Source organism: Cinclus cinclus, chromosome 4 (assembly GCF_963662255.1).
Source record: "Cinclus cinclus chromosome 4, bCinCin1.1, whole genome shotgun sequence".
NCBI classification, from domain to species: Eukaryota; Metazoa; Chordata; class Aves; order Passeriformes; family Cinclidae; genus Cinclus; species Cinclus cinclus.
Window position 1 is genome coordinate 50,420,693 of NC_085049.1, and position 22,429 is coordinate 50,443,121.

The 22,429-nt window shown below is 41.4% G+C and overlaps 1 protein-coding gene across 1 annotated transcript in view; it reads left to right on the forward strand.

Annotated features, from left to right (window-relative positions):
* The first annotated feature begins 807 nt into the window (after positions 1-807).
* The window catches only part of TMTC2 (transmembrane O-mannosyltransferase targeting cadherins 2), a 231,215-nt gene continuing 209,593 nt past the window's right edge, over positions 808-22,429 (forward strand). Inside the window, exon 1 of the mRNA XM_062491239.1 lies at positions 808-1,315. Coding sequence (XP_062347223.1) covers positions 1,233-1,315 — 83 coding nt within the window. The 5' untranslated portion in view covers positions 808-1,232. The remainder of the gene's footprint in view (positions 1,316-22,429) is intronic.

Here is a 22,429-nt window from a genome sequence, read left to right on the forward strand (position 1 = left end):
CATGAGGAAACTGTTACATAAAAGAGTTGGCTAGCAGCGAAAGGAGGCAACATTTTAAAAACTCTCAAAAAAAAAAAAAAAATAACCAGCTTGATGGACCCAAATCCTTTCCATAACTTCATGCCTCTATATCCCATGAATTCTGAAAGACAGTTTCAGTGCATTATTTTCCACAGCTGGCTTTCCTTTCCAGTCTATGTATCTGTTCTACTCAAAGTGCGCATCTCCGGCTATACCCATCCCTCCTCTCGTGGGCAGCAGTGGTGGGGCTGTCCTGAGGGAGCACCAGCTTGCAGCACTCCTTGCCTTGGGGTGTGTTTGTTTCCCACCCTCTCTGCCAAGTTTCAGTGATTTTGCTTAACTAGTTGTAAGCTGAGCTAAGAGCTCCTCATGGATGTTCACACTGATAGAGAGGGAAAGAGCAGACTGTGGGCAAGTGTGGGGCTCCCCACTCTGGCATCCCATCCCCAATACAGGTAAAGCCCTTCTCTTTCCTACTAATCTGACCTAGTCACCAGGGCTGCGTAAAAAGAAAAAAAAAAAAAAAGGGGGGGGGGGAAAGGGGAAACAGGAAAACAAAGAAAATGAAGACGGGAAAAGGGAGAAAATGGAAAAAGGAGAAAAAGGGGAAGGAAAATAATCCCTGATTGCGCCCGGCTGGCAGCGGCGCGCGACCCATCACCCGACCCGACCCGGCCCGGCCCAACACAGCCCGTGCCGCCGGTCCCGGAGCGGGCGCGGACGCGGGGCTGGCTCAGCCGCCGGCGCGCGGGGCGGGGCGGGGCGGGGCGCGGGGGGGCGGGGCGGGCCCGCACGCAGGCGCGCTGGGAGCCCGGGGCGCCCCACGCGGGCGCTCCCAGAGCCTCGGCGGCGGCGCCCGGCTCGGCAGCGAGCGGGGCGCGGGCCGGGAGCGGAGCTGCGGCAGCGCCGGGGAGCCGCGGGAGGAAGGCGGGAGCCGGAGCCGGAGCCGGAGCCGCAGCCGCGCCCCGCCCCGCTCAGCCCAGCCCAGCCCCGCTCCGTTCAGCCAGCTGCGCTCTCGCCGCCGATCGCCCCGCTGCCATGGGGTAGGGGCGGCGGAGCGGGGGGGCGCCGTCAGGCTGTGGCCGGCGGAGCGCGGAGCGGCGCCCCGCGGTGCCGTGGGGCGCGAGGGGCAGGAGCGGCGGGGCTGGCGCGGGAGGCCGGGCAGGGCAGGGGGCTGTCCCGGTGCGAGAGCGGCGGCGGCAGGCGGAGAGATGATCGCGGAGTTGTTGAGCAGCGCCCTGGGGCTCGCCCTGTACCTCAACACCCTGAGCGCCGACTTCTGCTACGATGACAGGTAGGGCGGGGAGCGGCAGGGCGGGCGGGGGCCGCTCACCTGTCGGAAGCGGAGCTTCGGCCGCTCCCCTGCTGGTGCCCGGGGCGGCGCCGGGTCCCGGTGGCTCCGGAGCTCCGGGTGGCCGCGGCGACACCCTCCGATCCCGGAGCTTTGAAAGGTCGGACTCGGTCCCGTGCAACCCCGCGCATCGGGAGGGGACCCGCCGTTCCAAGTTGGCGTGTCCCGGGCTGATCCCTTGTGCGCGGTGCCAGCGGGATGCCCGGCCGCCTCCCGTCCTTTCCCGTCCCCCAGCTCCGCAGGGACCGAGCGCCCACGGGAAGTTGCCGTTCGCTGCTGGGCTGCGCTGGGCGGCCGCGGGGAGCGGAGCGAAGCTGGGCTGGCTGGGGCCGGCTTGGGCTGCCCACCTGCTCCGCTCCTGGCCGTACCTGCCCGCCGGAGCTGCGGAAAGGCGCTGCTCTTGGTCGGGGAAAATTCCGATTTGTGCCTTTTCCGGTGACTTAATCTGATAGCATTTAAAACAGATGCATAATTGTAATGTATTATTAGGGAGAACAGCACGCCTGGCTAAACTTATTAGCAGTCCTGGGGTGATTCATGCTCCATTGGAATTAAACCATCCAAAAAGTGAGGCGGGATTGACTTTGACAGCGTTTCATCAGCCTCTCTCCTCTGTGGCCAGAGACCGTCTGCCCCGGGGGCGGCTGGCTGGGGGCTCTCCTGGGCCCGTCCCGTCCCGGCAGCGCGGCTGGAATCCTTCGGGAGTCGGCAGCTGGCCACGCGTGCGGGGCTGCCTGTGCGGGAGGGAGGGAGGGAGGACTGCCCCTGGGTGGGTGTGTGAACGGAGGCTCTTGCAGCGCTCAGGTTCACGGTGCCAGCGAGCTCCCTGAGCAGCTGTCAGGCAGGGTTGGTGCCTTGAAGCCTTTGGTGTGAGAGGAGGAAACGCGAGGAAGCGCGACGAGGTGGGATGAGAGATGCGCCTGATCAGGAAGATGTTGGCTGGATGAGTTGAGCTTCCCGGCGCGCTGATGGGATGCGAAAGGGTTGGATGTGTCTGTGATTTGCCTTGGAAAATAACCTGCCTGTCCTGCAGTAATTAGTTACTGAACTTGGAATTTTCCTCCCTTAAGCGGTATTATGGTGCACCTGCCGTGTTTAGGATCTGTCACCGCTTCCAGAATACTCCCCCCTGTTTTCAAGGCTTGCTACTATTAAACCTATTATATTGAAATCAAATGCCAAGTGTTAGTCCTGGTATAGGTCTCTGGCTGAGAACAGAGTTGGCTGTAGAATGTGGCAATTCAGGCTTCAGCCCTCCAGGTCATTTACATGTACTTGAAGCCTTACGAGCAATTAAATGGTTTTAGGTTTCCCTGAGTCTTCCAATTTTCTACAGCGATTTTTCTTAAACCCATTTTGAAGTTTTGAAGCTTTCATTCATAAACAATAAAAGAGAAAAGTCTGCTGTTGCCCTGAAATATGAGATCTGAGCGGAATCAATAGGAAGTAGTGAATATTTTGATAAAGCGACACTATTTTAAACCTGCTTATTATAGTTAAGAGCTGCAGGAGTTGTGGAATATTTACATAACACTACATAGCATATACTGCAATGTTTGGGCAAAACCGGGTTGTTCAAGCAGAAGCTTAAAAGCTGTCTTACAGGCCAGTTCAAATGGACTGGGCATGGAAAGCCGTATGAAGTATTTTCTGGTGCTGTTGATGTGGAGGTCAAGGTTACTCTTGATCTTGCCTGAGCGTGCTTTAATGCGGTTAGAAAAAAGTGATATTTGAGTGTCATCTCTGAAAGTGTGGAAAAGGTAGTCACACACTGATTTTGCTAGTACTATTCCCACACTGTTTAAAAGGTGTCCTAAAAGACTGCTTTGTTCATGTGTTTACGTCCTAACTAAAAAAAGTACATCCCATCCTTGTAGCTAAGATTTAGTCATTGACTAGAGTGCTCTGAAAGCCAGTTAATGGCATATCTGTATGTGGGGTCATCTAATTATGATGTTTTTCAATTGCAGCACTGGAAGGGACAAGGCAGAAAGGGCTGTTTCGTTCTAGTAATTGTTGAACTAGAAAGGGTTATCTATTCAAAGAGGCAGGCTCTCAGACCCAAAGTATTCTTTTAACTGTAATCACAGAATCTTGCTGCCCCGCAGGAGCCGGCTTGCAATGTAACAGTAGAAAAGGAGGTCGATGCTGGAGCTGCAGGACACAGCGCTCCATGTGGGAGATGGATCATGCTACTAACTTGAACTGAACCAATATTGTGCATTTAAGCTGGGAATTAGCAATGTCTTGTTTCAGAGGGCAGCATATTGCCAAGCTTTTTTTTGTTCTACTTCCTTTGCTATTATATTGAAATTACATCACACTGTTCTCTTTTTAATACAGTGATCAAACTTACTGCATAAAGGGTGTCTGTAATTGCTTTCTGTATTTTTTTATGTAGGTTGGGCAAGATTAAGTGGCATCATAAAATTCTTATAGCAAAATCAATTTTCCAATGGTAAGACGTAATATTTTTAGCAGCACGGCACCAAACTGAGGACTTATGGACAGCAATATAACAGACTTGCTTGTTGTCTGGGCTTTGATTATGTATCAAAGGATTCAGTATTTTGTTTCCCACCCTTTACCCACTTAAACTGAAATAGCATGAATTTTAAGCCTGAGGAGGTTGAGTGAGCAAGCGTACATGTTCTTACTTTTTGTCATTAGTCTGCCTATCTCGTTTCTTTCAGGCCAAGCAGGTATATTGCTCCTAATCAGTGCAATCCCAGAATTTTTGAGCAATTGACTTATTGACCACTTTGAATGAAAGTGCCACTTGTCAGTTTCCAGTCAGTTTCTAAACACAAGAGCTAGTGTTTTGTTTTTGTTTGTTTTTCTTTTGTTCTGTAGATGTAGACCTAGAAAACACAAGCTTTTGCCACCCTTGTCCCTGTCACTGTAATTCTTACAGACAGCTGTGATATTTCCTGTTTACATGTGTAGATTATTACTGGTAGTTTCACCTCCCCAGCTCAAAACCTCCTTGTTCAGCTAGGAGCAAATGGGTGTATTTCCCCCCCTCTGTTTACTTATTTATTTGAAACTGAATTTAAATTGAATGTGGCATGTAGTAACCCAAAACAAGAGATGAATGAAGAAAGGGAGGAAATATTTAATGCCCACAATAGCTCACACTGCTTGTTAATAAAGGTTTATTTATTGTTAAGCAAAATCATCCTGAAACTGGTAACCGGGTAGAGAGAAATGCAATTTTAATTCCTGCAGATGTGTTGAAGATCTTGCCCGTTGCACTGTGTTAAATCCATCTTCTTGCCAGATGAAGGGGGGCTAATCTCTGCGCGCACACAGTTTGTGTTTCGTGCTAGTATCTACCAGCAGTACCCACTGCTGCAATTAGGCTTCCACATAGGCATGACTATTTTTGCCTGCCATTTGAGCGCCACCAGCCCACCTGGCAATTTGACCTGCAGGTGCCTTACGCTGAAGCTGGCATCCTTCACGTGGCCTGTGCTAAGACAGGTCACTGTCAGTTCATAGCTGGGGTGGGGGAGATTCAGTGCTCTATCTGAGGTCATGCATTTAGTTACAGTGAACGTGGCAAAAGCAACTCATCTATCGAGGTGGTCCTTTTTTCTAAATCTCAAAAGAAAGGCATACTTTAGGGAGAGTATGGTAGAAAGCTTTAACCTTGAGTGATGTATTGTCTTAGTGACACATTGTCAAAATTGGTGTTCTGGAAAATGCGTACAGATTTGTCTGTTTCTGTATAGGGCTCTTCCATGAAATTTGGTGGCACAGACCAACTTTGTCTAGCTTACAATGCACTTTATTTAGCAGGCCTGAATGGGGCAGCCTTGCTGATGGTAGAAAATATCCATCCGCCCTGTTTCAAAGTTGCTGGGCAGTAATCCAGACTGCGTTGAAAAAATCCTGTTAAATGTTTTCACCCTGTAGTGTCAGACTTGCATCATTTTAAAACAGGCCGAGCCCATACACATTTGACAGTACCTCTGTGCCACACGAGATTTAATCTAGCAAGTGACCCAAATACATGCACTAGAAGAACAAGTGTAAGTGCACTGGGGAAAATTACTTGCCATCTGTCTCCTTGTTGTGTGTGTATATTTGATTTTTAATTTACATTTGCGATTTTTATGGCCCCTTTTTGTTGTCTTCTGAAGTTTTCACTACAAGTAGACCTCTCCAGTTGCTTTTAGTAGCTCCACTTTGCAGGTAGCTACAATCTTCTGAATTCCAGTAGTGAGGTTGGTAATGGGGAGACAGGGACTCGCGTGCTTTCTCTGTAGTGCTTCTCCTTTGCCCCCTCTATTCCATCTTCTGCATGCTAACTTCGAACCACCATAAAGATAATTTTTGTATGAAACAGGAGCTTTAATGTATTCACAAAGGAATAAAGGTAACTTGGAGAAGATGCTTGAGTAACTTAGGCTGTATAGTAAGGTTTGTAGTTGAGTGTGTTGTAGCTGAGTATTAACCAAGTGAATCAGTAACTGACTGTGTAATGGGATGAACCCAGCTCAATAATATTCTATTAGTACCAGTTATTTTTAAAATGCTGAACATAAAGATATATTTGGGTTTTGATTTAAAAATGGTTTCTGCATTAAAAAATATGATGAATGAAACACTTTGATCCAAATGTGAAAACTTAGTTCCATCAAAATATTGGTGGGTGGTTTTTTTTGGTTTTTTTTTTGTTTGTTTTTTTTTTTTTTTTGTTTTTTTCCCATTTGAGATGCTGTAGTATAGAGATTTTAGAAAGCAAAAAAGAAATATCCCCACTGGGTTTATTTTAAGATTCTTGTTGCATATGTAATACTAACATAAAACATGTCACTTCTAGTAGCTGGTTCAGAGAATATATTCATGCTTGTTAGCAGACAGAGAGTCTCCCTGAATCACTGGCGGGATGTGCCTCATCTGCAGGAAGTTCTTCCAGCACACAATGGAGTTACAAATTCAAATTATCAACTTTCTCCAACATCTCCCATATGTATTCCAGCTGCACTTCTGAATCCTATAAGTTTGCCAGAGCGAAAGTCGCTGAAAGGCTCAGAAGTATCTCATCTCAATTTGTTAACCATCTGATAGCTGCAAGAGTGATGAATTAGAGCTCCTTTGCTTCCCTCATCTGGAAGTTTGCCCTTCCCTTGTTGTTTGCTGCTAGGTTTGGAGGGGTTTTTTATTTTTTTTTTCTGTGAAGTTGACTGAATCAGACTTTGCTGTTTGTTTATGGAGTTTCTTTCTTTAGCTGAAATATTTGATGCTGAAACTGATGCAAGTCTGCTGGCAACCTCTGGTGAGAGTTGCTCCAAAAACAAAGCTGGAGAAACAGACTAAATCAGAAGGCAGAGATGCTTCGTGTTATTGTTACTTATGTAAAGGTGAATCTGTTCTTTGTGCTAGTGTATTATGTTAGATTTAAAAAATATATTTCTAAATATTTTATAGGCTTTACTCAGATTTTGGGGTAAGTGTTCATTTGGAAAAAAACCTTTTTAAAAAGCCCATTTCTTTCTCTGTTTTTTTAACCCTATTTTTTTTTTTTTGCAGTAGTTTTTTAAAAAGTGGAAGCATTTTATCTGGAGACCTGAATCTTATGCTGAAAGTTTTAAAATGAATTTTGGAATTTCTTATAATTGTGGAAGCCTATAATTTGCCTTAGGGCTTGGCAACCTTTGACTCCTTCTGCTTTCCCACTTGGGGCAACTGATCATATAAGGCCCTTTAGAGTGGGAGCTTGTTCTGTGGGCAGGTTCTTTAAGTCAGGATGCAGTAGGTTTTCATTTCACATCTGCTAAATCAGGTTCTTATCCTGTCTCAGGATGGTCATCCAAATTTAAGATGTGTTATTTTTTGTGCAGGCAGTCCCTCCCTAGTAAGAGGGTGTAAATTTTGCAATTTGTTTCCCAGTTTCACCCTCTGCAGAGCTCCATACTATACCATTTTCCCCTCAAGGCTAGCCTGTTGGTGAATGAAACTCGAAGAGTCAGAGGAAAGTGTTTCTTTGGAATGGCATCCTAAATATTATTTAACATGTCAACAATACTGCTTGGTTTGTTACTTCAGGACAGTTGAAGTATTTTGTGGACCTGTGAATAGCTTATGACAGACATCTCCAAAGGCAGCGACATGCACTTGGCTCTGTCTTCAGAGGATGCTTCAGGCTAGCACAGGCTTGCTGCTGTTTGTGTGTGACAGCTGATCATGAGACAAAGGAACAGGCTGGATCGCTGGGGCAGCAGCCAAGGATCAAGTAATCTATCAATCTCTGTTTTACTTCAAGGAAAAAGAAAATTGGTAAATCAAACTGTTTGAAGCAGATAAAATTTTGTGACTCAGCCTCTGTAACTGAGGAAGGTTCATTGATGCTTCACTGACCATTCCTGGCCTTGTTAAGCCTTGAGAGGGAGAAAAAGTAAAAGTGGCTTCCTTGAATACTAATCCTTGTGTTCCCTAGGACACTGTGAATTACTCTGTTAGCCTTCATTGTCCTAGTGGCTTCGTGAGGAAATTTTTCAAGAATAGTGGCAGGTTTCTGTTGGAGGTAAATAGTACTCATTTACTGTCTTCATGTGCCTTATTTCCTTTACATCCTCATCTTTTTAATTGCTTTTTGCTTTATTGCAACTATTTTGCTTTCAGCATAAGATATTTTTTTTTGCTTTTGTATCTTAATTATTTTGATTTTTTTTTTTGTCCAGTAGTTTATTCAAGTGGCCCATATTAATGCTTCAGAAACTTAAGAATCGGTGTAATCTGTAAAAACACTGTGGGTGTATATGCTATCGTTATATTAAATAGCAAAATTCTGTTGTATGCTAAAATTTGAGACCCTGGCTTTTATGGCATCATTCTTCCAATGGAGAGCTAGACAGGTTTGCCATTAGTCTGCCACAAAGGCTCCTTAATATATTCACAGGGGTCACTGTTGACTGCCTCAGATCATTTCCTTCTCTCCAGGATTTAAGCACATTGGCCTCAGCAGCATTTCCAGTCCCAGCTGGCCTGGGAATCCAGAGACTGACAGATAATTGAATGTGGATTTTCCATATGATGGTACAAACTGTTGTTTCTAGATGACTGGACTGATCTGTGGAATCCCCTATTATTCACCAACTTGTCAGTAGACCCCAAAAGCCCTGCCCTAAACCTGACCTGGGTTTCAAGGGAGGACAGGTTTTTCTGAATTTAGCCTCCTATGTCCAGGATGGGTATTTCTGAATTTAGTGTTACTCCAGGCTATTTTGCTAATGAGAGGATTGTGTGATTTTTAGCTCCTGCATGTCTTAGTTGGCTAGTCCAATTTGTGTTCAAGGGAACAACGCAGTAATTGGTAGCAGAACTATTGCTGTGAAGTCCCTGCCAGTGCCTGGATGCTGTTTTCACGCAGCTTGGTAATTTGTGTGCTTAAATCCTAAAAAAGGACTTGAACTCTTGAAACAGGGTCAATATTCATTTACCAAAATTGTCATGGAAACAAACCCACCCAACAGCAGCCAATGCCATTCCCAGATCTCTGTCCAGTCTTCTCACCTCTGTGGCTTTTTACATATAGCAGTTAATATTTAGAAGCTGGGCTCAGGAGTGAGACTCCAGCATGCCACTTCCACATCATTGCTGTGGAATGACCTGCACCCAGTGGTTAGGTGGGAAACCATTCTCTGAACACTCTCAAATGCTTAACTGAAAGATATACCACAAGTGTTTATCTGCAGCCCCAACTTAGAGATAGCATTTCATTTCCGTACGCAGTGCTTCCAATTGCTCGGCTGCCTGCTCTAAGTGTAACTTGAGTTAACTGCTTGACTAAGATTTTTCTCTCCCTCTGATGCAAGGGAATGTAGCACAAAGTTGTATGGCTCTCTGTGAATCAGGTACTTTTATTTAGGAGGTGGTGCCTGGCTAAGAGTGTGGGCTTCCAGTGTCATGATGCATCAGAAGTGCCTTTGCAGCATCCAGCCTCCAATTTCGATGCAGGAATATTTCTAGCTGATGCTTTTTAAAATAGCTTTTATGTTTTCTCAGCAACTATTGAAGCTGGTAATGGTTATTTACTTTGGTGCTAAAAAAGCCAGCATGGAGTTCCAGCATATGAATAAAGCATTAAGAAATAGTCTTCCACTGAAAATAATTTTCTGAAGTTGATATTTGGAGCAGTTTTAAGGTGACCTAATTACTTAGTGGGGGGAGGAGGAAAAACCCCTGAGTCACTGGATGTTGTCCATTATAAAGATCTTTAAGATTTAAGGAAAATAAAAATCTATCTGTAGAACAGGGTCAGCCAAACCCTTTACTGTGGAGTATCATGCCTGAAATCCAGCCATCATGCACAAAACTGTTTGCTTTTATCAAAGAGCCCCTTGATATGTCTTCATCCAGATTCTAATAGGAGATGAAAAAAGACATCAGGAGGAAACTGTGTGTAGAAAAGATTGGGTGTGCTGAAGTTGCCTGTAGAAGGTAGGCAGAGGCATCTGCCCCATTGTAATTTAAATTGTAAATATTCAGTGTGTGGTTGGTTTTGGAACCATGTATGTTGTGGTAATTCCTGTGCCTGCATTTTACCCCTGGGTGTTTTCTAGAGGTGTTTTGTAGCATGCTTCAGTTCAACCTGCTGTAAGTGTGGTTGTGAGTTGTCAAGTTGGAGTTCTTTGCTGTATTAATGCCTATACACTTGACAGGCTTTTAGTAGACGTTTTGCATTGAAACATGCAATCATTGGATTATAAAGTAACAATATCTTGGAGGAAAACTGGGGAGAACTGGAATTCTGAATCCAGTATAATTTGATTTTTTAAAATTTTAAAATTTATTTATTTTGTTTGTAAATTATTTGTTTCAGGTCTTTCACATGAAATATTGAAGTGGGAATTAATTTCAAAAGTCTGCCACTTCTGTGACTTTAGTTTCTCCAGTTTTATGTGTGCGTATAGTTTGATATTGTTTTCAGAGTGTATTTTCAGTGGTGGACCTTTGAAAAGATATGGGAGGCTCTTGCTGCTGTAATTATTTTTAAATAATACACTTAAAAATCTTCCTTTTGAAGCACAGTTTGCTTGTGCCTTTTAGGCTGTTTAGTAGTTTCTCCTCTGCAGGCTGATCCTGGTGGTATTTTTAATCTTTGTGATACTGTAGCACTTTGGAAACATTGGAATATTCTTGGTTTCATTTCACAGCCTGTCCACTTTCCTGGGTCAGAATCAGTTATGTTTGGCTGGCTCCTTTGTTTGAGGGGACTTGTATTGGGCTGCTTTGAGAAGAGGATTAGGTCCAGCTGGAAATTCAGATGAGATGCCTGCAGTCACTTCTGGCCAGTGGAGTAACTTTCCTAAGTTTCCTATTTCCAAATAACACTTAGGATTTCCCTTACTGAAGTAGAAGGAACACATATTGTGTTGAGTGTGACTCTGTGGGTGGAACTTGCAGCTGTTGTTCTGTAGGTTATGAACCTTCTACTCTGTATTTTCATGCTTTGTATGCTTTTAAAAATAGTTTGTCTTTTCAAATAATAAAAAAAAAGCTTGAGGGAACACTGTGCCTTGTTTTATCCTCTAATTTCCAACAGCTATATGACAGTGAAGATGCTGTCATACCTTCTCTTTTATTTGATACTGTATTTATTTGATATTACTACTTAGTGTGGCTACAGTGTTGTTTTAATATTTTAATAAGAAGACGAAGAAATTAGACTCACATTTGAAACAGGATCTTAACAAGCCTTATTTTGTGTGTTTGACATCAGCGCTCTAGATACCACTGAAATGATAAGAATATTTACATCCTGGATTAAGCCTCTCTGTATTGGCCCAGCTGACCTCTTTGGTGCTAGTATTTAGTTGTTGAATCATCTTGGGTAACTGAAATAATTTCTGGTTTGGAAGTTTGGTTTGTGAGTCTCTAGCAAGGTTGCTCCTATTCTCCTATCCTTTCTTTGGCTTTCCAGGCCTCCTTCCAGCTCCCATGCCAAAAGGAAACACTGTACAGTTCCTGGGAAGATACTTCTAAGTATGGAATGCTTCTATCTATTTCCTTGCTGCAAAATCTTGAATTGTAACAAGAATTTTCTTGTAATAAATTCCATGAATTTTCATTGTATGTGTTTCATTTTCTTCAAACAGTTTCAGTTGTACTTGAGGAAACTTTTAAAGGTCATTTTGTCTGTGGGGGTTGTTTTGTTTTTTTTTTTTTTGTTTTTTTTTTTAAGAAAGAAAAGAGGGCTGCTCTGACAAAATTATCATTAGTTGCAGAAGAAAGGTTTCCTTTTTTAACCAATTATTTGTAATTAAACTTCTGATGTCTTATATTTTTTTATAATTAAAGGAGAGGAAAACTTAGGCTTTTTAAATCACTTTGATCTGAATTAAGGTTCCAGTGCCAAAAACATAATTTAAATGCTGCATGGATGTATAAATGAAGCCTGCTGAAAGAACAAGTACTAAGAGCATAATGAAAAAATTTAATCAAATGGCATTTCTGTGTCTAGCAGCTCTTATTTTGTAGCACAGTTCTTTATAGCTTCTTTGTAACACCAGTGTATGTGAATGAATTTTCTGTTTTTGTGAAAAAAATGTAGTTATATGTTCTATTCCATTTCACAGTACATTACTCATCTCTTGCATGTAAATCACTTGGCTTGTTAAAAATGTTAGTATTTCTCTTCAATAAACATCACACTTCTGGAGAGTTCTCCAAATATACTTTTATCCAGAAGATGAAAGACTTAAGGACGGGGAAAGGCCACAAAGAAAATGGATCCTCACGTTTTTGTGCTCATGGTAAAAAAAGCCAAGCCCAAGCTGGATTACCTGGAGTTCTGTCTTGTGCTGCTGTTTGCTGCCAGGCACATTCCTGCTCTGCCTGGCTGTTGAAAGCAGCTCCCACTATGGAGATAGTTGTGATGATGTGGCTTATGGAGTGTGGCTGGCAGGTGAAGCCTCAGATGGGTGCCTGCTCCACCTGAATGAGCCTGGGGCTGTGTCAGGATGGGCACTGAGTGATGCTGCAGGTTACTAACATCTCTTACTGCTTTGCTTCTTTCCTCCCTGTTCCTGCTTGTTATGACAGCAGACTTGTGGCAGTTGAAGCCACATCTTTGACAATCTGTTGTGCTTCATGGTTCCATGGGGCTCAAGCCTTCATAAGGGTATCTGGCTATTTTGAAATGATGGCTTGGGCTTAAAGAAAGAAACTTGTTTTATATATACTTTCCCTTTCCCCAAGAACTGTGAGGTGTCTAGATGCTGCTTAGCCAGAGCAGTTTTGGTTTCTCTGGAGTGTGTTTTGCTGTAGCACTCTACTTGCTTTAATCAAAAGACAAGAGGAAGTGTGGAGAGTCTCCTTCTCTGGAGATAATTTAAATCCAACTGGACACATTCCTGTGCAACCTGCTCCAGGTGAATGTACTTTATTTGGATGGAGTGGAGTGTGTCTTGGACTAGATGACCTCCAGAGGTTCATCCCAAAAGTTTCAATTCTGTGAGTCTCACTAAATTAGTTTTGTTTAATGTTGAATGAGTAGGTTTGTATCAGAACCTGGGATTACCCTGATGGAGCTGATTAACTGGAGTTTCATGCCTGACTGATATTAAATGCAAAAGGAAGAATTGGTTGTCCAGTGAACAGGGTAGCTAGTAGTTCTTCTGGAATTTAGAGCCTGCTTGTAGCACATGACAAAAGAAAAAAGGATATTAATGAAAAAGGTGATGTTTATATGTTAGCCAGTAAGTCTGTAAGAATTTTCAGGAAACTACAGTAAACCTGTGAGAATTTATAGGAAATTCTTTTCCTCTAGGGGACAGTCACCTCTTTCTTCCATTTTTCCCCTAAATGTTCCATTTTCAATCAATATAAACAATCCTGTCCGAGAACAATTGAAGGCTACCTCACTGAGGGCTGGGCAAGTGTGTGGTGAGGTGAGGAAAGAATCCCACAAAGAAAGGCCTTAAGGAATATTGACTTTCACCTATTTATGTGCCATATACCTAGTCTGCTAGCTTGCCATACTAATAATTATTATTTGGTATTTTACTTTTGAAAAGTGATGAAAATACTGACTGTATAGGAATACCTGTAGTGTTTTGTCCCTATATCACTAAGATAAGTGTTAACCCTATTGTAATTCTGAGCTGTTGGCTTGATGTGTGTGGAAATAAACTATTTCCTGTATTGCAGGAAGAAAGGTTTGCTGCTCTTTGAAGCTGTAGATCTAGCTGCTTGATGACAGTGTTGGAGAAGAAGGCTTCTTGGAGCAGGAAATTTACATAGTAGAGATCTGCAGGTACCATGGTGATGAGGACCATACATGTCTTGAAAGGCTCTGATGCAGTGGCTTGGAGCAAGGTACCACCCTGTTGGGCACAGTTTCCAGAAACACATGCTGTGTGTGATACTTCAGTCTACCAGTTTTTCTCTGTGCTCGGCTTGTTCTGAACATCTTGCAGACTGAAACGCAAAGATTTTGTTGAGGTTCTCTGTGTTGTAGCTTACTGTAGGCAGGGGGTTTCAGTTTGTGTTCACACTATGCTCACTAATTGTTAATGCTGTGAGAAAGCACAGGAGTTTATTTTACAGCAAAAAGGTTTAAACTTCAATTTCTTACTACTGAATCCTAATGTTAGGATACTGTTTTCTGAATAAGTAAAATTACTCTAAAGCATAAAAATAAAGAACTAAGACACAAGTAAATGTAAATATGGGGAAGATTACAGGATTCTGGAATACAGAGTTATTTTATTATTGCCTGTGCCTCAGTCTTTCTGTAAATATTTAAGGAAAAATCTAAGTGATGTGGGTGAGAATTTTCAGTGTGTGTGATTGAAAGAATTTATCAATTTTTTTTTCCTGGTTGTCTAGTGTAAATTAAACAATTCTGCTTTAAAACACAAATTGCACTGGATCCTATGTGGTCAGTGATCTAAGGACATCTGTATTTTGTGTGGTGTAGTGAGTGGGAGTGATGGCTGAAGGTTTTTGCTTGAACAAGAAGGCACTGAGAGCACTTTATTTTGCATACTTCTCTCAAGATAAGAAATAGTGGGGAAACATCTGTGTGTAAAGCATGGAAATGTACAATGTTGTACTTTGTGCTGTTGTATGCTGTACTAGTGGAGAGCATTTGTTTTCCATCCTCATTTTTCTTGGACCAAAATCCTATATAAAGTGTGCAAAGTAGCAGAGAATGGTCCTGTTAAGGAAGAGAAGATAATGTGATAATTCTAAGAATGAATCGGAAATTGTCCCAGTTAGTCCTTTGCCAAGAGTAAGTGAGCACATTCAGGAAGGACTTCTTGTTATGGTCTATTTTGTGTTGTAAAAAATGCAAAAGAACCCTTTGCATAACAGGATGGTTGCATTTAATATGCATACTTATTTGCACATCTAACTATATAAATGCATACATACATATACACACACACACACAATAAAAGACATGAATTTTCATTCTATCTGTAGTTGCATGCTATCTTATGTTTGCACCGGCAGCACAGGTCATGGATAAAGTAAAGGGATGGGCCTACAATCAGTGACTTTTCCAACAGAGTGTTTAAATTATTTTCCAGTTATGCCCTTAGGAGTTTCTGGGCTTATAAATATAGTAAGCAGTATGATAATCAGAAAAAGCAAGTTGTTTGTTTTGTATTTAGAGAATCCTTATTTGTTTGGTCATTGTTCTGAATTGCACCAGGAACTGCTAAACTTTTACTTTCTGCAGTGAAGGATCTCTTCTGACTTTGCAATATTTGGGTTTCCCTCTTTTGTTCTGCTGAAGGTTTGAAGTTAGCTCCTTGGGTCAGCCACGTTTTAAAATAAAACTAAATGAGGAAACAAATGCAGAGATTGTATTTCAGATGTTGCTTCAGAAACTAACTAAACTTTGATGTAATTGTATTCAATTTAGATTGGTTGACTATTACTGCTATTTTAATTAAAGAAGACTACACCTTACTAATCTGTTATTCTTGTGGCTGCCTGAAATTTATTTTTTTTTTTAAGTACAAATGAACAGGTGAACTCTTCTGCTTAACAAAGTCAGTGTTTGTGCTTAGACAATTATGCATTAACTATTTCCTGCAGATTGGAGAGGATGACCTGCTTAGTAATATTCAAAAACTTTATTCATACTTAATAATCTACTTTAGTGAAGATCTGTTTATTTTGTCCTGACTTAGTTAAAATGAAAAGGAAAGCAAGCAATTTTGTAGGTCTGACATGCTTGTAAGAGAGAAAATGGCAGAGTATGCCTTGGCTTTGCTGTTGGGAATTCACTTTTACAAACACTTGGACATGTGTTCAGCTTTTCATATGTAAATAGTCCCATTAGATGAAGTCTGGGTCTAAATGGAATCAATGGTAAAACCTGTGGCAATTTAAATAAGGTTAGAATTTCATGAATGAGTTCAGTGAGACTACTTGTATTCATAAACACATGGCTGAGTGTTTGCAGGATAGAGGGCCTGAGGACAGGAGAATAAGACTCTTGTGACACAGTGTGAAGTCTGACCTGTCTTGCTGCTGAATGATGAAGAGCAGCAGTGAGGAAGTAGGGGACCCTTTCGTGCATAAACAAATGCTGTATATAAAACATCATAAATAACTACAATTCATAAAATGCTTGGTTGGTCCTAAGTAATGAAGCAGTGAAAATATTTATAGGATGTACTTATAATATGTTTTTATTTTATATTTTTTGGCACAAATAACTGTTATGTTTCATTATTCAGAAAAAACTTAGTAGCAGGAGACCTTCTTTTGGAAGAGGGAAGGTAAAATAGAAATTCTAGGGCAGCCCCGCCACCTTGTCTGTTTGGTTGTAGGAGTCATGCAACATTTGATAATTGTGTCAACTGTTTTAATCATCATGTGTATTAACTACTTAATTTTACACCACACTTGGTAAAGAAACACTGTGGGTATTACCATAATTGTGATGGTTCTCACCATCTGAGGCTCTCCCCTCCAGATGTTTCACCAGTTTGCGAATTTGATTTGGAGCTGCATGTGCAGCAAAACAACTGTTATATACTCTAACAGATCTGTCTCTGTGCAGAGCATATTTGCAGAGCCTAGTTTCACATTTCTTGATGAGCAATATTATTGAATGACTGTCCTCTTATAATCCTGTGAGATTTAGAAAAATGCAATTTTCCAGGTTTTTGAGGGAGTCCTAATTTACATTTCATAACACACACAGCAATTAGCATGAAGTCTTATGGCAGCTTGACAGTCCTTTGTGCTTATGGAAACAGTTACACAATAGTGCATGTGCAAATAGTGTTATCAGGTGCCCTTTGTTTGTGCTCACTTGTTTTACCTGGGGCATACTAAACAGCTACAGCCTAATTCTCATTTAAACTCAACCTGCTCTGTTGTACAATGAACTTGCATAAAGAGAGAAATGTTGAGATCTTAAGAAAATAAAGAAAATAGTAGTTACCATTCCTTGTTCTGAGTGACCTCATTTTGGCCTGCTCACACTGTTTTTCTCTATGTGCATGGCTTTGAATGCCAGTGATGGGAGGAACATGACCTCCTAGGTGAGGTCAGATTCAGGCTGCAAAGTTTCTTTTTGTCTTTGTTCTCTCTCTTCTCACAGGCAGGTGTAGAGTCTTGTCTCTTCCCCAAGCTGGAGGCTAATAGTGCCTATGTGTTTGGAGAATGAGAAGAACATCCCAGCTGCATTGTCCTGCAGATTGTGCAATCCAGCTGTTGTTGGGGAATAGAGAGGGGAGACTTGGTGTAGTGGGCAAGAAGGTGAAGAAGTAAAGCAGCAAGGAGGTAGAAGGTTTGGCACTGGTACCAAACAAACTCTTTGACTATTGTGTGCACAGATGGCTGGGGCAAATACTTTTGTGCTTCTTACTTCTTGTTGATTTTTTTTTTAAAGTTTAAAGCATTTTGTTTCAGTCTGATAAGATACTGATGCAATTTCATTCACTTGTTACTCAGTTTATCCGGCTGTGTAGGGAGCAATATCTTAGGGTGCTTTCAGGAGCTCTTGAGATTTTCTGCCCCAAGAAATGTTGGGCTGCAAGGTGTAAGAGGAGCAATGCATGGAAAGGAGGCACAGGGATAGTGGTCCTGTGTGTTACAGACCAAATAGTGTTTGCAGGTACAAGAGCCGTCTAAACATTATGGTGTCAAACAGGGGAGGTCTGGTGGAAGGAAAAGGCAAGGCAGAAGACATAACAAGAGAAAGGTGAGATGAGATACAGACCTTGTTGGCTCTTAGGCATGTGAGATACAAAAGATCCAAGCTGAGTACACAGGCTCTGGGAAGAATTGCTCCCAGAGTATGAATGCTGCTGCCTTTGCTGAGAGACATTATCCCTAGGCTTTGGCAATCTTAGCTGTTCCTGTTGTAGGAAGCCAGGCTGGGTCAAGCTGTTTAAGCCTGTTTGCTTGATGGTAACAAACCTAAGATCGATCACACCATCAGCATGGTCAGCAGGTCTGAAGAAATGACTGTTCATAGGGGAAGTGAGGGTAAGCAATCAGTGCACATAATCTGGTCAGAGGGTACCAGGGAAGCCTGTCCAGAGAGGCCTCTGGGGATTTCACTCCTGCCTTTCATGGGTTTTCATGGTACTCTTCTAACCTGTTCTCTCCGTCTATCTGCTTGGTTTTCTCCTCTTGTTTCCTACAATAGAAAGCCATGAAGACATATATTGAAAACAGATGCTGGAACCAAAGGAGGAGAAATGAGCAGTGACTGACTTAATAGATTTAGGCCCAGTGAAGAAGAAAGACACAGTATGGCCTAAAAAAAAGAGGTGAATTATTTTGGAAAGGAAAATGGATTAAACAATGTGACTGAAGACAGAGACTTAGCTGATGCAGTGCAAGAGCTAGATTGCTACAGAAGCTACAGTTTTGTGACTGCCTTGTTTAGCTATTCCTTGCACTACTTTGAGACAGACAATGATGATGCAGAGTACTGCTGCTTTGAGTTGGCCCTTGCCAAGGCTGCTGTGTGGCTAATGAAGCATGAGGTTTTAACCTTGTCTTGGCAATAGTGGTTTGGATTGAACTCCAGGCTGTGCTATCATCAGAGATAGGGCTGTGTGTATGAAGAAACAGTCGATATAAAGCTATGGAAAACTATGCAACAGTGCCCTTGTGCTTCGAATACTTTATACTGAAGTTTTCAAATCCCTTTCAACATGAGAACTGACTGCCAAATGTGGCACTCATTTTTTACCCCATTATAAAATTAAATATTATGCATTAAACAAGTCTTCTTTTCCCTGTTTGCTTAGGTTATTGTTTTAGTAGACACATATCTTTAATTCCAGGTAAATAGGCTTTTCTCTCTTTTTGGACTTACTCTTCTTTCCTATCATGTCTTGGCTTCAAGGACAAAGGAAAGGTTAATTTTTGCATTAAAGAAAGAATTATTTGTAAAGACACATTATACTCCTAGGCTTCTAAGACTTGTGGTCTGAAACTGTAAATGTAGCCACAACTAATGTATTCAGAGATGAGGTCTCTGTGGAGTTTTACTGAAATGTTTGGTGAATGCCCTCAAGAGCAATGAGTGAAGCTTTATAAGTTTTCTTGTAGTTCCCTATATACTGCCTGATGTTTAGTACTGGCGTGATCTTGCTAGAAATGTATTATGTAATTAGACCTCTCAATTTACCATGGAAAAATAGAATAGTGATAGTATTCCCCATCCCCTTTAACTTGTTTGTATATCTCCTTCTCTCATCCTAAACTAGTAAGAAAATACTGAGATCTTTGTTATTGCCATATTTTTTAGTGTGCCATTTTCTTCAGTAAGAGGAATGCTTTAGAAGTGCTAATGGCTATGGCCTGTGTTCACCTTTAGCTGATACAGCATTTGTTTGGTGAGATTGGTTTTGTACTTAGTGGCAGAACTGTTCTGCATGTGGTGTGGGAGCGGCATGCTTGCACAGGTAAGCCAGTAGGAACTGCAGAGAAGGTTTTCTTGTAACCTGGAAGTGCTGCTCCCACCAAAGCTGTAGGTCAAGGTAATGCTATGAAAACAATTCAAATGGTCGGTAGATAATGGCAAAATTCAGAAGGCAATAAGACCTATTATATGTAAAAGCAAAAAAAAAAAAAAATCTATAGTGAGTATTCAGGAATGCTAGTACTTTTCATAATGATTTTATTGCTTGTTGTAGTTAACTGTCTTAAGTACATGTGGCAATAATATTCTATTTTCAAGGTGATTAAGTTGGAGTTTTGGAGACTCTCTAAATATTAGGAACAACTGCAATCTCTGTCTGACCTAAGAAAGGACCAAAATCAGGAAGTCATTCTGGGTGACATATGGGCAGTGCATACTCTTGAGTTCCTCCAAGATCTAAATATACTCAGAGTCTGAGCTGAAACAGCATTGTTTGTCTGCTTCAATGTTATATTTTTGTCATATGCTAGAGTTGTAGTTTTATCTTCAGGGCAGATGTAGCCAGAAAACTGAGATAGACCAGGACCAGACTTATTGAATAAGTGGCTTATCTGTAATATGGGTGGTTCAAAAGTATAAACTATATAATTTCTAATTCATTATCATAACATGATTTCTGAAGCATGAATCTGATCCTTCTAGAGTTGCATCATTGCTGTTTGACAGACTATAGAAATGAAAGCTGTCCCAGCCCTAAAACCTTGTTGTTCAGGCCCCTATTCTGGAACAAAAACCCCCACCCAAAACCAACATACTTTATATCTACCCCTGCCCATTTTTTATTTTACTTAGTAGGATTGCTTGTATGAACCTAAACATTGATATGGCTGTCTTATTTTTTCAAGAACAGAAAAATCTCAGAGATTTTGCTCATGTTTTATTTCTGATTACTTCATGCTGTGAGTATCGATGACATAATGAAAATCTGTATCTGGAGTATTGTTGTGGGGAAAGCAAAGTGTGTGCAATGTTTCTCATCAACCATAATCAAAGGATTGACTATTATAATTAATTGTATTTAATAAAGAATTGCTGAACTATTTTTTTTTTGGTAATGTATTTAAAATCACATGCTCATAACTTTACATTCATGTTTGAGGAAGCTTTTGGAAAATTCTGTTTTCCTCTTTCAGTGTAATTATGTCTAGAAGAAAAGGGATTTGATGTTTCCTGAAGGTAGTTTTATTTCTTAAATCATTGAATGAAAATGCAGTGGTTAATGTTAATAAATATTTACTTTGATTTTAAGCTTGGAATCATCAGCAGTGCCACCAGATAATCTGTGAATTTGCCTGAGGTGGTGATGTGAGCCTTCAGAGTGTTATATTTGAAATTGCACTCATCCATTGATTAACTGAATAAAATTTGCATCTTTAACGAAGACCAGCCTATAGCTTTCTCTAGGTAAATAGTTCTACGCATATTTTTCAGGAGTATTTTACAATTTTTTTCCCTTTTAGTGTTTTAACATTAGTTTCTTCTGTGTGTTGGGGCTTTTTTGTTTTTTTTTCTTCTTTTTTATCTTTAGAAAAAGCTTTTTTTTTCAATACCAAACAAAACCCAAACCCTATCAGAAAAAAAATGTTGGGAATAAAAGCAATTTCATATCATCATAGAGCATGAACTGTGAAAGTGATAAAAAGTCAACTAATCTTCTCACAAGTCAGTATTAAATTTTTTGTCTTCAGGTTTTTATGATTTTGTGGTTTTTTTTTAATATATATTTTTATTGTTATTATTTGCTTTGTCTGTGTTCTTATTCTTTCCTCCCTTTCTCTTACATCATACTTTCTATTGGCCAAGGATAAACCTGCTTGGAACTTGTACTTGTCTTGCAGGAAAGCATTTTCAGTGATGGGTTGGATTCTTTAATTGTCATTACTCTCTTCTCGAAACCTGATATATTTATTGATTCTTATAATTCATGTAATCTGCTGCCTCTCACTTTTGTAAGTATTTGGTCAAAATAAATGCCAGGGTTGATGGTGAGTACTGGTAATGATGTCTTTTCTATATTGCATTAAGTTCTTTAACACTATGAGGTCATAAAAGAGAAAAATAATAGGAAACCATTGTGTTTATCTAAAATGTGTTCTGCTCATCAGTTTGGCTCATGAGCTGCAGTACACTCTCTAGGACACCTTTGCCAGCAGGGCAGATCTGTGAGAATCTTCCTGTTGTTGGGGTCAGGACCCTCTTTAGATCTTGAGCATTTGCAGTCCTAAGGATGTACAGGTTTCCCAGAGTGTTTGCTGTGGAACTGGTGTGTCAGCCTTGCTGAAAGCCTTTGGCCTCTCCTCCCCTCCTGCTTTGCTTGGATAATCCTACAACAGCTGTCAGGTTTTCCTTTGATTCCTCTGGCTTCAGCAAAGCTGCAGGGGCACAAGAAACCTGGCCCTGACCCCTGCTGAGCTGGTGGAGATAAGAGCAACATCATCCTCATTGAACTTGTGTACCATTGCCCTACTTCAGCTAAGTGAATGGTCAAAATCAAATCCCCGATTTGATTTCCAAGGATGAGTGACAGGCAGTCCTCCCCTCCCATCACCGGTCCCTCAGATTCCAGCTGCTGTGCCCTGTCACCAGTGCCCCTGTGGGTGGAGTGTGGAATAGTGATATGGTGTCAGCAGTTCCCTGTGACAGCATCCCTGCTTGTGACAGCTAGAGGGAAAAAGTGGGTGGTTATAGATGAGGTTGTACTCAAATTTGGTTGAGACCTGCTGTCTGTTGTTGTGATCCAATGCAGAAAGTGTTGTCAGTAGTTATCTGATTAGGAGCTGGGTGCTAGGCAGCAAGAGATCAAAAATACAGAGCTGTTGAGTTGGTCCTGTTGTATTTGGTATTGTTTGTGAGGTTCAGTGGAACACATATCCCTTATTTTAGATGGTGTCTCACTGTCCCTGAAAACACATCTCTTAAAAGTTTTGCTCTTGCTTATTTTCGCTTCAGCATGCATTTGTGAGCTAACTGTACTCAGGAAGGGTGCTCTGCCATTGATTCAGTTCTTGTCCTGTAAAGCATCCCCGCTGAACTCTTTTGGAAATGGCTTAATGTATAGTCTGCAGTGTGAGGAGACTGGCAGTGAGAAGGGTAAATGATTAAATCATTCCATAAATACTGATAGACAGTGTGAACAT